At 40.8% G+C, this 13,740-nt stretch overlaps 1 protein-coding gene across 1 annotated transcript; it reads right to left on the bottom strand.

Annotated features, from left to right (window-relative positions):
* Positions 1 to 216: 216 nt before the first annotated feature.
* LOC307080883 (putative polypeptide N-acetylgalactosaminyltransferase 8) lies at positions 217 to 7,879 on the bottom strand. The gene is made up of 11 exons (XM_079743840.1): positions 7,652 to 7,879; positions 6,659 to 6,986; positions 5,709 to 5,875; positions 4,643 to 4,829; positions 2,531 to 2,728; positions 2,304 to 2,418; positions 1,972 to 2,157; positions 1,609 to 1,746; positions 1,284 to 1,376; positions 1,025 to 1,195; positions 217 to 877 (listed from the first exon to the last, which is right to left on the bottom strand). The coding sequence occupies exons 1-11, from the start codon at positions 7,812 to 7,814 to the stop codon at positions 758 to 760; spliced, it is 1,866 nt and encodes a 621-aa protein (XP_079599966.1). The 5' UTR covers positions 7,815 to 7,879; the 3' UTR covers positions 217 to 757.
* Positions 7,880 to 13,740: the final 5,861 nt, after the last annotated feature.

The following is a 13,740-nucleotide window of genomic DNA, read 5'->3' as shown; positions in this document are numbered from 1 at the left end:
CTATGGCCTTAATCGGATTAAGCTGTGCATGTAAACGTACCGTTGCCATTCTCTGTCCTTGTTGCCGTATAAGTACAATTAGCATTGTACTTAGCAATCCCACCAATGTAAAAGTTCACCAGAATCACAGAAATATATGTGCTGATGAGAAGGAATGATGTGTACTTATCTACAAGGAATAAACTCTTGACAAAATGAGGAAAAACATGAATAGAATTCAATCAAGTTAGGTTTACTGAAGAATCAATACATAAAAAAAAACAAATCGTAGATGTCCCATGTAGCCCCTAAAGTAGAGCAAGAAAATATCGTCTTCTATCCCAACGTAAACTCCTCCTTTAGGAAAAGGCATGTGAGCGTCTGCAATATCATTGGTTCTGACTCAGACAGGTGCTACCTTTGTGGACCCCATAGCCACGGGTTGCTTGAAGCTGGAAAGCCCCCAGCTTTTCCAGAAGGTTAACCAATGATCACATTGCTTGTTACAGCTTTATAGCAAATACATTTCTACAATATAAGGCACTTTTTAACTGAAACAAATCATCTGTTTAAAATGAGATTACAATGTATTTGAAAATGTATTATATATTCATGCAAAAAGTAACATTCTTTCTTTGTGTCGAAGTTATATAAGAGTATTATAAAAAAAAAAGGTTATATATTTGCATACAGAGTAGTAGGTAGTAGCAAATTGACTTTTTTAAGTAGGCTTATTAATGATCATCAATGTAGTTGCAGTCCACATTGACGACATATATTAGAAAGGTTTGATAACATTTTCGATTTCCCATCTTTGGCCTGTACATTCTTGTAACAAAAGTTTGCCCTTTACAATTTCCAAACATCTACCAGTCTGCTTGTTCTTAAATTCTTTACCCTGAAAAAGAGAGAGAAACACAGCAATACATCAGGGAACACTGTGTGTCATTATTGCACAATTCATCCAACTTCAATCAAATCCTTCTCTTCTGCATTCAGAAACAACATCTTTCACAATCAATCACCCACAACACAATATAAGTACCTGGTTGAAGTCCCAGTAGATTCCAATTCTTTTCTGAAGAGATTCGTGGCAGTCGTTGAGGCCAGGCTCGTTGTCTTTGTTGCCATCGTCCGTCAAACAGCGATTAGCATTGTACCTATGGGACTTGATCCCACCAATGTAAAGCTCACCAGTGGCTCGGAAATATGTGTACTGATCAGAAAGAAAACCAAAAGAAAACATGTATTCAGTTTCATCAGATACTTCATCCAACATATTAATAGTACGACCTTTGACTTACTTGAGGCATATAGTAGTAGCAGTGATATGCAATCGGTGTGTGGCCTGGAACTGGACCTTGGTCTACACACATGTTGGCATCAAGGTTCTTCAGCTAAACATGGGAGAAATATGTTTAAATTTATTCAAAGGCTTGATACTGCAGTGTTAAGTAGGCCCCAGTATCAACCTTGCCCAAAGGAAAAGACTAATGTAACAGACAGAGTAAATACCTTCTGATATTTCCTCACAATGCTTCTTCCATCAGAGATGATTCAGAATAACTCTATGGCTATAAAAATCTCCATATGTTCAACCCTGTCCCTCATATAGTTAAGACAACTCACTCCTCCATAGGCCAGGATATCGTCCCAGCTATCCAGCAGTGGATACACATTGTCCAGGTACCACTTAAAAGGTTTACAATTCAGCCGTTTTCTTAGTTCTTTTCTCTCAGACACATCCCCAAAGTCAATACCGTGATCCTGCAGAACAAAAGCATTTCGTTTGATCATAAGCCTTCATCAGTTAAGCCAAAGAATGTGTGTTTCTGTCTTAACCTTAATAAATTATGCCAAATAGGATATCCTTGTAAAGTGTTGTTTAGTTTTGCATTCAAAGCTGCATTCATTTTTAACAAAGTTCATCAAAGAAGTCAGAAACAAAATACAGTCTAAATTGGCATGAACTTTTAGGTTAAACTGTTGCACCTTGAAGGGCAGATTCCAGGCCAGATTGACATTGTGTTTGTAGTCATCCATCCAAACCTCTGCTACCCTCAAAGCATTCCTTTTCATTGTGATGGAGAGGTCTGGCATGTATGGCTTATGGCTTCTCTCAATGTGGGCTATCTTGGAGCATGGAACAACCTCAATACTTCCCCCACATGTCCAAACCTACAAAATAATTAATGGGCATTGTTACAATTCAGCTATTCCCAATATAATAATTAACCCAGTAACATACGTCAGTTAATCACTTCTAGGCTTTTTCGACTTATTTCCTCATAAGAAAACTTTGGGTATTCCTGTGGTATACTTACACGAATCCCGAGCTCAACATTTTCTCCCCCGTATACTTTCATTCCTCCATCAAGAACTCCAATTTCACCAAGATACGTCCGATCTGCGACTAGGATACCCATTATGGAAGGACTCCTTAAAAGGGCAAACAGAGGACATGGCTCAACACGTCATTGTTCAGGATTGAGTTAATGCAGATAAATTTGTTAATGCAGATCCAGAAAAGCAATTATCAGGTGAAACTTACTTCCCAGGCAAGGATGGGTCATTTAGTTTGTACCACTCAGGCCAAAATCTCTCGTACATGCACCACAAAGCCCAGTCAAAGGCATGGGATGCAGGCAAGTATGTTACAATATCAAGATCATAGTAGTTGACTCTGTCAAACACCGGAGACACAATCAGCTTCCGATCCCCTTTAATCTGCGTCAGCAATGGTTCAGCCCTGCATCACAGAAATAGATTGAGATAAAACACATTAAAAGTAATTGACACGGAACTTTGTCACAGAATGACTCATTGTTCTTAGTCCTTTTCCAGTGGTTTGATTCACTTTGCCATTGATGTGTTGTTGTTTAAATTAAATCATTTAATCAGGGTGTGAGTAGCCAGGTTGTAGCTGAGCTCCACTGAATAAGACCTGCGCTCACCTGAAAACAAAGATGACCACTTTTCTGAAATGAAAAATCTTGAACAATTTGAACAATTTGCAGGGAGAGTTCCAAAAATTATTGGCCACCCTACTGAAAACAACAAACCTTTGGAGGTCTATTTTAATAGGGTTATTAATAAATCTCTGTGTATCATAGTATACTGTTTCAAATATAACTCATTTTTTGTTCCTATACATCATGGCAACTTGTGACTGCTGTTTAATTTTACTATACCCTTAGAAGGATTATAATCAATATATTGTCCTATATGCCATATGAATGAAAAACTCTCACTTCTCATACATGTCATCTGATGTTCTATGCCACCAGTATGTAGTAATATTCAGGCTTTGGGACCAAGGTGACACAGGGGAGTGTCACCCAGACAGATTCAGATAGACAAAGCATTATATAAAGTAAAAGAAAATCCTTATAAATTAAGACATTGATAAGTTAGTTGATGAAACATAAATCACACAAAACCCAGAATAACGAATACGACAGAGGTTTATTGCTGTCATGTATGGGAATTGTTTGATAAAAACCCTGGAAAAGCAGGTGTTATTGGGATTTTAATTGTGTCTTTCTACAGCGGCCAAGTCCACAGAGTATTGATTAGAAACCTCTACAGACCCTTTTTTTACAGTTAACTAGTGCTGGGCAAGTGTGTGTTCACTGTTCATAGCAAGTTACAAGCAGTGGCGGTCTTACCATTGAGGCATTGGCCGTGGCCGCTTGGGGCCCCCTTAGCAGGGGGGCCCCAACCAACCTCCAAAAAAAAAAAAAGAAGAAATTATCATAATTCTTTTTTCTTTATTTTAATACACAAACAGACGAAGCAAGACGAGTCTACATGCAAAAATAAAATTAAGGATGGAAAAAAGGGTTAGAAAATAAAGTTACCCAAGCGGCTCAAATAAAAGAAAAAAGCTAAAAGACGCCGGTAAGTTTTTGGCAACGCTGCCAAAGATGACACACTTTTTACGGCTACTGTTGGGGATTACAGACAGCAACAACAACGTCCAAAGCGTTGAACATGCCGCTACAGAAGCAGCAGCAGCAGCTAGCTGGAGAACAATCTATCTTTTCTCTCTCTCTCTCATACATAGGTGTGTTTGCAGAATGATTGAAATGTTCAATCTCAACTGTAATGACAATTGCAACCTCACTCACACATACAAAGTAAATTATTCATCTTGGCAATTTTTGTGTATATGGCTGTTTGTGGGGGTTTACCCTAACTACTTGTCTTGCTGGTTATATCGATATTGATTTGATCTTAAAAAAAACAGTGCTAATTTTCCAGGCATTTTGGCAAAGACCGATGTTATCTGAAACCTTATTCTCTTTTGGGTTCCATCGTGACTATTAGTTTGTGTAGTGCTACACTTTGTGTGTTCTCTGCTTTCCAATTTCATTTTGGAGTAAAGAAGTGTATGAAGGGTTTAAAGGGGAAGGTATTTTTTCTCATCTCCAACCTTTACTTCCGCATAGATTAGCTTTACCTGCCTATCCACCATTCAGTCAGTATTTTTTTTTGTCCGTTCTCTTTCAAAGATCGGACGACGAGGGCCCCATACATATCTTCGCCTAGGGCCCCCAATTTGCTAAAACCGCCAATGGTTACAAGATTACAGATCCCCACTCCAGCAGCACTCAAAGTCAGACTACACAATTATATACGTCATATGTTGGTACCCCCTCACCACAGGTCATGGACTTCAATATGAGCATCCAAGATGGCGACCACGTCAGCCGTGGCGGCCTTCCATCCAGAGATCCTAGCCGTGGTCAGCCCCAGCTGCTCACTGTGTGTCACTCTGGTCATGAGGAGGCCTGGATTCTGGTCCTCAATGGTCTTGATGAACATGTCAAAGTCCTGCTTCAGGTCGACTGTGGGGGGAGGGGGAAATATATCTGTAAATAATAGCTATTGATAATACTAATGAATTAATAATCTAATATGTAGATTCTAATGTGCAAGGGCTACATTAGAATCATATATTGTTGCCATCCAATGGATCACAAAGCAAGCCAGCTAGCTAGTCAGTTCCTGACAAGATTGGTCAAAAAGACACGTAGCAAAAGCAGGTCCTGTTTGAATGAAATAGACCCATGCCTAAATCTTTGACAGAGGATGACTTCATACATTTGAACATGATGGCTATAAAGTCCCTGCTTGATTTCTGCTTTTGGGGCATTGGTAGGGACATTTTCTAGCGTTCCTACTAATAATGATCCCTGGGTTATTAATTGTTATATGTATATAGGCCTACATACTGTATATAAAAAAAAAGATTTATTTTTGCATTATTCATGAGGAGTTATACAGGAAGGTATGGGAGGGAGAGAGGGGAGGACATGCAGCAAAGGACCATGGGCAGGAATCGAACCCAGGTCACTGGGATAAGACCGAGCCTTAATAGTGCAGGATCTACCCGGCGAACCACCGGGGTGTAGACTGTGTTGACAGTCTCTATGGTTACTGCTACGGCGTGCTGACGTCACGGGGACGCACGGCATGCTGGGGTACGCTGGTGGTGATGGTCGTGGTTGTTGAACTGGGCTAATAAAGCTAGTGGGTGTAACACCGTTCGCTCTCTACACTCTTCCTCATTCATGCACATCTACACGGGGCATTGGTACATCGTTTTGGATGCATGGGCGGTGAGAGGCTGAATCCTCCTGCCCTAATATATTCCCATAAACATTTATTTACATAAGTAGTTATTTAATTGTCTATCATTTCTTAAACCTAAAACAGAGACAAACCATTGGTGCTGTGGTCATCCACCAATATGATTTCTTTCAGCAAGGACTTCGGAGTGCGGTCGATAATACTTCGGACGGCTCTCTTGAGGATTGACAGGGCCTCATCCAGGTAGATAAGCACTACTCCAATGCTGGGCAGATCCTTTGGGTAGGTCTTCTTTAAGCATCTAGATTAACATCCAAAACATAATTTAGAAAATACTCCTATGCACTCCCACACATACGTACTCACACAAAGAGTGTTCTGTCTCTCTTTATCTTTCTCACACACAGTCACACACACACACACACAAATACACACACACACACACAGTTAAGTATTTTAAGCACATGGGCTACCATACATAGCCACTAGGAAGTAGGATTGAACACACAAGCTGTAATTACCATACATAGCCACTAGGAAGTAGGATCGAACACATAAGCTGTAATTACCATACATAGCCACTAGGAAGTAGGCTCGAACACATAAGCTGTAATTACCATACATAGCCACTAGGAAGTAGGATCGAACACATAAGCTGTAATTACTATACATAGCCACAAGGGGGGCAGGACCCGACATATAAGCTGCAATAACTATTCCAGCCTCAGATGGCAGCACCTTTAGACAGGTGAGCAGGGCGGAGCCAATACGACACATAGGCCACGCCTACTCGGTATTAAAGCAGGGCCTGGAGCCAACGAAATCAGAAACATCCGACAGTCCATACTAGGGAGTTAGGTACAGAGGCCTGCTGTTTGTCGCTCACACGGGTGTCCATACAATTCCTCTCCTTTTGCTTCATAGTTACCATACCGAAATACTTTAACAAATAAAGTGAGTTAAAAGCGATCCGAATTAGACTACTTTCTTCAAGAACGCAACAACACACACAAACACACACACGGACACGCACACACACACACACACATTTTATATTCCACATTAAAATAAGTAAAAGGTCAACCTTGGGTCCCTGGTGTCTGGAAGAGGTCGATTAAGGGGTAGGCGGTCGCTGAGGAACACGTTATATCCATATTTCTCAAATAAAGCTTGTGCCTCTTTTTGTTCGTCTTCTGACAAATTCTCTCCTCCCCAGTTCTGGAACAGGGCAGACTTTGGGAAAAGTTTTTTCCCTTTATTTCCAGGCTGTTCAATTTTTCCAGGTTTTTCTTCATCCTCCTTTGTGTCCACTGCAATTGGTTTTTCTTCTATTTTTCTATGTCTGTCTAGATCTTCTTCAAGAAGCTTCTGCATGGATTCTTGTTTTTGATGGAGTTTATTTACCAAATTGTCTGTATGACGAGAGACAATGTGAGTTAGTGATTAGCTGAAAAAAGGCATTGAAAGAAAGATAAGAAAGAGTGCCTCAGGCATTACTTTTAATTTTGGGAGTGACTTGAATAAGGAAAATGCATCTTAATGTGAGTTATCTAACAATATAAACATTTATCAACCCTTTATTAAATCAAATATATTGCCTTATTTTCTGAAATACCGATCGCAACACCTGTTTCCTCTTTTTTCTAATTATCTTATTAATTAACAGTGATGAAATGGCATAGATAACTATATTGTGGATCATAAAATAAATGTTACCAAGTCAATTGCAAAAAAAAGTAGCAGGGGTTATACACATTTTTGTTGGGTAAACGCATAAAGATATTACGTCCATAACACGACCAAACTATGTCTGTTAACATAAACAGTTTTTAAGGAGACATTTCTGAGACGTTTTTTGCTCAATTGGCCTTCCATACAAATCAAACATGTAGAATAATGATAGAATATAACCTCTATTGTGCTGAAGTGATAATGATATACTGTAGCTACAACATACAATCCACAAAAACAACGTGTACATGACACCACCCTTAAATTTCATAATGCCACTCTTTTTCCACCCCATACAAAATGCTACCATTGCCACTGGCTATAGGTATGTTAAGAGTCCACTTACACAGATCTTTCACACTTTGCTCCGAATCAGAAACCATTCCAGGACTGCCATGTCCAAATGATTCAATTGTACCATCTCGGTTAATAAATAATGAAACTATGTAATATATAGAATATATTCCAGCCAGTATCAGGAGGAAGCGCTTTAGCCATACAACCTTCATTGTGCCTTGAAATATTGTAAATGGTTAACTACAGTCATCATTAAACCTAACCAACCTGTCCTTTGGTGAACAGACAAAAGAACGATAGAATGACAAAAATAGTGTTAAACCTGTTATAGGCCACTCCTATCACTGACTTGATTTGGCTGTTGATATTAAGTCGGAAACAGTTACTGAGGAACAGTGTTCATTTTGTCATTGGTACTCACCCTCTCAACACACCCTGTATCAGCTGTTCTTTCCCAAATAATTTACCAAGAATGTGTGGCTAGGAAGAAGCAAAGTGTATGCGCGAGGTGCACAAGCAACATTATGCATGCGCCCTTAAAATAGCAGCTGAACAACGCGCCACTGACTTTAAACCATGTATTTCCTGGTTTGTGGCGCAAGTGGTTTCTGAAACTGCAAAATAGCATTAGGGAACGTTTGTGCCAGAACACGCCTCCTCCTTTCGCCGAACCGCCCCTTGGGGCGCAAGATCATTCCCTAATTTACCGACGCGTGGCGCCAACCCGGTATCACGCGATTTCGTGCTCATGCGCACAAACGTTAATCTATTGAATCGTGTCCCAGAGCACGATTTTCCGACTTTTTTCGTGCTCGTTGAATGAAATATAAACCAATGTATTCTGAATGGGAGCGTTTCTCTGATGTTTCCGTGCTGCACGGAACAAAATGTAAACCAATGCATTTTGAATGGGAGCATTTTTAAGACGAGAGAAAGTGTGCGCAGACAGTACAGTGCACCCTCTAGTTATATATCTGTCAATATTTCCGATAACCGTGAAAACATAACCGTGCTCCACAGAACGAAATGTAAACCAATGCATTCCGAATGGGAGTGTTTCTCAGATTTTTCCGTGCAACACAGAACGAAATGTAAACCCATGCATTTTGGATTGGAGCGTTTCTCAAAATATACATATATATATATATATATATATATATATATATATATATATATATACAGTGGGGCAAAAAAGTATTTAGTCAGCCACCAATTGTGCAAGTTCTCCCACTTAAAAAGACAAGAGAGGCCTGTAATTTTCATCATAGGTAAACCTCAGCTATGAGAGACAAAATGAAAAAAAAAATCCAGAAAATCACATTGTCTGATTTTTTAAGAATTTATTTGCAAATTATGGTGGAAAATAAGTATTTGGTCACCTACAAACCAGCAAGATTTCTGGCTGTCACAGACCTGTAAATTCTTCTTCTTTAAGAGGCTGTTTACCTGTATCAATGGCACATGTTTGAACTCCTTATCAGTATAAAAGACACCTGTCCACAACCTCAAACAGTCACACTCCAAACTCCACTATGGCCAAGACCAAAGAGCTGTCAAAGGACACCAGAAACACAATTGTAGACCTGCACCAGCCTGGGAAGTCTGAATCTGCAATAGGTAAGCAGCTTGGTGTGAAGAAATCAACTGTGGGAGCAATTATTAGGAAATGGAATACATACAAGACCACTGATAATCTCCCTCGATCTGGGGCTCCACGCAAGATCTCATCCTGTGGGGTCAAAATGATCACAAGAACGGTGAACAAAAATCCCAGAACCACACGGGGGGACCTAGTGAATGACCTCCAGAGAGCTGGGACCAAAGTAACAAAGGCTACCATCACTAACACACTACGCCGCCAGGGACTCAAATCCTGCAGTGCCAGACGTGTCCCCCTGCTAAAGCCAGTGCATGTCCGGGCCCGTTTGAAGTTTGCTAGAGAGCATTTGGATGATCCAGAACAGGATTGGGAGAATGTCATATGGTCAGATGAAAACAAAATATAACTTTTTGGTAAAAACTCAACTCGTCGTGTTTGGAGGAGAAAGAATGCTGAGTTGCATCCAAAGAACACCATACCTACAGTGAAGCATGGGGGTGGAAACATCATGCTTTGGGGCTGTTTTTCTGCCAAGGGACCAGGACGTCTGATCCGTGTGACGGAAAGAATGAATGGGGCCATGTATCGTGAGATTTTGAGTGAAAACCTCCTTCCATCAGCAAGGGCACTGAAGATGAAACGTGGCTGGGTCTTTCAGCATGACAATGACCCCAAACACACCGCCCGGGCAACGAAGGAGTGGCTTCGTAAGAAGCATTTCAAGGTCCTGGAGTGGCCTAGCCAGTCTCCAGATCTCAACCCCATAGAAAATCTTTGGAGGGAGTTGAAAGTCTGTGTTGCCCAGCGAAGGCCCAAAAACATCATTGCTCTAGAGGAGATCTGCATGGAGGAATGGGCCAAAATACCAGCAGCAGTGTGTGAAAACCTTGTAAAGACTTACAGAAAACGTTTGACCTCTGTCATTGCCAACAAAGGGCATGTAACAAAGTATTGAGATGACCTTTTGTTATTGACCAAATACTTATTTTCCACCATAATTTGCAAATAAATTCTTTAAAAATCAGACAATGTGATTTTCTAGATTTTTTTTTTTCATTTTGTCTCTCATAGCTGAGGTTTACCTATGATGAAAATTACAGGCCTCTCTCATCTTTTTAAGTGGGAGAACTTGCACAATTGGTGGCTGACTAAATACTTTTTTGCCCCACTGTATGTAACCGATGTCTTTCTGCGTTGTGTCTTGTATCTTTGATGAGTGGGGCACACACACAGGAGTCGAGTAATGGAGGTTTATTCTTTCAAAAGGAGACAAAACAACACAGGCGTCACACACAATCCGGGATATCTCTCTCCACTCAGCTCCGTGCATCAGCGCTCACTCACGTTAGCTTAATATATCCTGTGACTTTCAATGAATACATGTAGGGGATAAATGATAAAAATGTAAACAAAGCATAAAATGATCTCAAATAAATAAATTAAATTAAAAGACAGTATATAAAATATATACACTAATAAAGGAAATAAAATATAATAAAGAATTGTCATTTTCCTCTCACACTCATTTTACATATTATACCATAAACAAAAACACATAACAGGCATACCTGTTGACAGGCATAACAATAGGGGTTATGCGGAGCGCCCAGCGTTCGAACCGGAAAACAGGTGTAAACGGGTCTAATCATTTCCGCTTTTCACTTCCGTACACTGGTTGACTGCAGCGGTAGGTGATCTCCTGGTAACTTCTAAGTTTCGCTTTAGTGTATTCTATTTAGTATTTAGTTTTCTATTTCGTGTGATTAAAATTTAATTTTAACATTTGTGAAATTAAAATTTCACAAATGTTAAAATGTTAAAATACCAGAAACGGCAACATCTGAACAGCAGTTATTGTTGTGTGCCGAGCTGTTCTGTGTCGGGGAAATTTAACTCTAGCGTAAGTTTCCACCAGTTTCCAAAGGATGAGTCAGTTAGGGCGATATGGGTCCGAAACATTAGGCGTGATAAATTCGTTATAAGGAGACACACCACTGTCTGCAGTCGGCATTTTATGCCAGAAGATGTCGTTGAAGGTGGCCGACGCCGTTTGAAACCCGGGGCGATTCCGGTGTTGTTCGCCTGGAACAACTACAACCTGCCGGTCACTCGGCCAAGCGTGTGGCAAAGGACACAGCGGCAAGAGGAGGAGGAGGATGAGGATGAGGGTGAGGTGCCGATCGATGCCAGCGTGGCTTTGTGTCACGACTACGATAGCAGACCAGAACCTGCATTTATGGACCTGGCCTACGAAAAAATCCACGCACAGCAGCAGGTCATCATAGAGCTACAGAGGCGACTGGAGGAGGTTTCATTGGGGCAGAAGTTTGGACTTGAAAGATACAAGACCTCCGATGAGGACATCAGGTTTTACACGAGGTAGGAAACGTTAATTCACTTCAGGGAATTCTGCTACTCCTTCTGTGTGTGCCAGTTATTCTGTCAATAAAGCTTCACTACACAGGAAGCTACTAGTTGTGCTAATTTCACATGGCAATCAACATAGTCCACATTTTATGCACATATATGTATATGTATTGTGTGTTAAAAGTTATTGAATCTGTGATTAATAAGAAGTCTCAAAATCCAAAAGCTATGCCTACAAGATAGTTGAAGTATGTTGCAGTGATATTTTCTATTCTATTCTATTTTTCTACTTGATCAATACCCCCGAAAATTGTATTTTGTGTGGCCCAGACAGTTACTTGATCAATAAAGGATAGAAATCTGCTCATGATGTATGGCTCCAATCCAACATGTTCTTACAATTGCACCCCCCCCCCCCCCCCCCCCCCCCCCCCAGATTTGCCAGCTACCGCCATTTCAATGCATTTTGGTTGCATCAGGTTGAACCTGTTGGTAGGAGAATTGTCCGTGTTGGACAGTCTTCGTCAACCACGGTTCCTGATGAGACTGCTGACCCACCACGTAGACCAGTAAGTAGACCATCTGATTTTCTGTTTGTCTATGTTGTGAATCGCGAGCAACACCAGCCACCCCGCACACAGTCTGTTCAGCCTCCTGCCTTCTAGGAGAAGGTACAGGATCCTCCACAGCTGCTCCACCAGACTCTGTTTCATACACCAAGCGGTTAGAATGATCAATTCTCTCCCCTCACTCCCCAGCCACATGCTTGCACTATTACAGCTAGTCCCCTTGCACTGTACACTGCTGCCCTTCCTCTATACCTACTGTACATACCATGTCCATATTGTACATAATATAATAATATAAAATAATAATATAAAAACGATGTAAAAAATAAGGTTATGGGCCGAATTCGGTTAAAATGCAGCCTCTGCTAACCCACAACTAGATCGTCTCATTTCCTCGTTACACGCTTCAATTTAATTATATTTAAATTATTATGACCATGGAGCCTTTATTTTCTTGCCGTTATCATTACATCCTTTCTCGTTATATCGATATAAATTCTCGAAACACAGTGGAAAAGAGAGAGAGGGAGCCATAGAGAGGGACACTGATCGCTATGGTGTACATTTCGTTCTGTGTACCACGGAAAAGTCTGAGAAACGCTCCCATTCAGAATGCATTGGTTTACATTTCGTTCTGTGGAGCACGGTTATTTTTATTTATTCATTTAATTTCAGTTTTTGAGGAGGTCTGCTTCAAAAATGGAAATATTGACATATAAATAGAGGGTGCACTGTACTATCTGAGCACACCCCTTCTGAAGCCTCTCTCTCTCTCTCTCTCTCTCTCTCTCCCTCTCTCTTTCTTTCTCTCGTTTCGTTTTGTGGAGCACGTTAATTTTCTGAGAAATGCGAGTTTTGTGTTATCGTTTCGTTTCAGTTATTGAGGAGGTCTGCTTAAAAAATCGGAAATATTGAAATATGTATAACTAGAGGGTGCACTGTACTATCTGCGCACACCCCTTCTGAAGCCTCTCTCTCTCTCTCCCTCTCTCTCTTTCTCTCTTTCTCTCTCTCGTTTCGTTCTGTGGATCACGATAATTGTCTGAGAAATGCACGTTTTGTGGAGCACATTCGTTTCAGCTTTTGAAGAGGTCTGCTTAAAAAATATGAAATATTGACATATATATAACTAGAGGGTGCACTGTTCTATCTGCGCACACTCTCTCTCTCTTCTGAAAAACGATCCCATTCAAAATGCATTGGTTTACATTTCGTTCTGTGTGGCACGGAAACATCGGAGAATTGCTCCCATTCAGAATGCATTGGTTTACATTTCGTTCTGTGCAGCACGAATAAAGTCGGACAATCGTGCTCTGGGTCACGATTCAATAGATTAACGCTTGTGCGCATGAGCACGAAATCGCGTGATACCAGGTTGCCACTCCGCATCGACCATTGCAAAGTCCTGGACATGGAGCGCAGCCCCTGGGGCCAAATGGAGAGGCGATGGCTGGATTATTTGGCATCTTACAGTGACAATTTATGATTTTCCCCATGCTGTTTTTGGGGGTTGACCGAAGGGCTTCATAAGTGCCATCGCTCCAAGAATTGTAGCATTGCCATGATATGACAAGTGAGACTTTGCTTGGTCATTCATTAAGG

The sequence above is a fragment of the Pollachius pollachius genome (assembly GCF_949987615.1).
Source record: "Pollachius pollachius genome assembly, chromosome: 9".
Taxonomy (NCBI): Eukaryota; Metazoa; Chordata; class Actinopteri; order Gadiformes; family Gadidae; genus Pollachius; species Pollachius pollachius.
Note: the sequence above shows the minus strand (reverse complement) of the source record. Positions and strands in the feature narration are given on the sequence as shown.

Coding starts and splice junctions, on each gene's coding strand:
- LOC307080883 (XM_079743840.1), bottom strand. CDS start 7,814: ATGAAGGTTGTATGGCTAAAGCGCTTCCTCCTGATACTGGCTGGAATA. Junction 6,987..7,651: donor GCAAAGTGTGAAAGATCTGT/GTAAGTGGACTC, acceptor CTCGTCATACAG/ACAATTTGGTAAATAAACTC. Junction 878..1,024: donor TCTACTGGGACTTCAACCAG/GTACTTATATTG, acceptor TCTCTTTTTCAG/GGTAAAGAATTTAAGAACAA.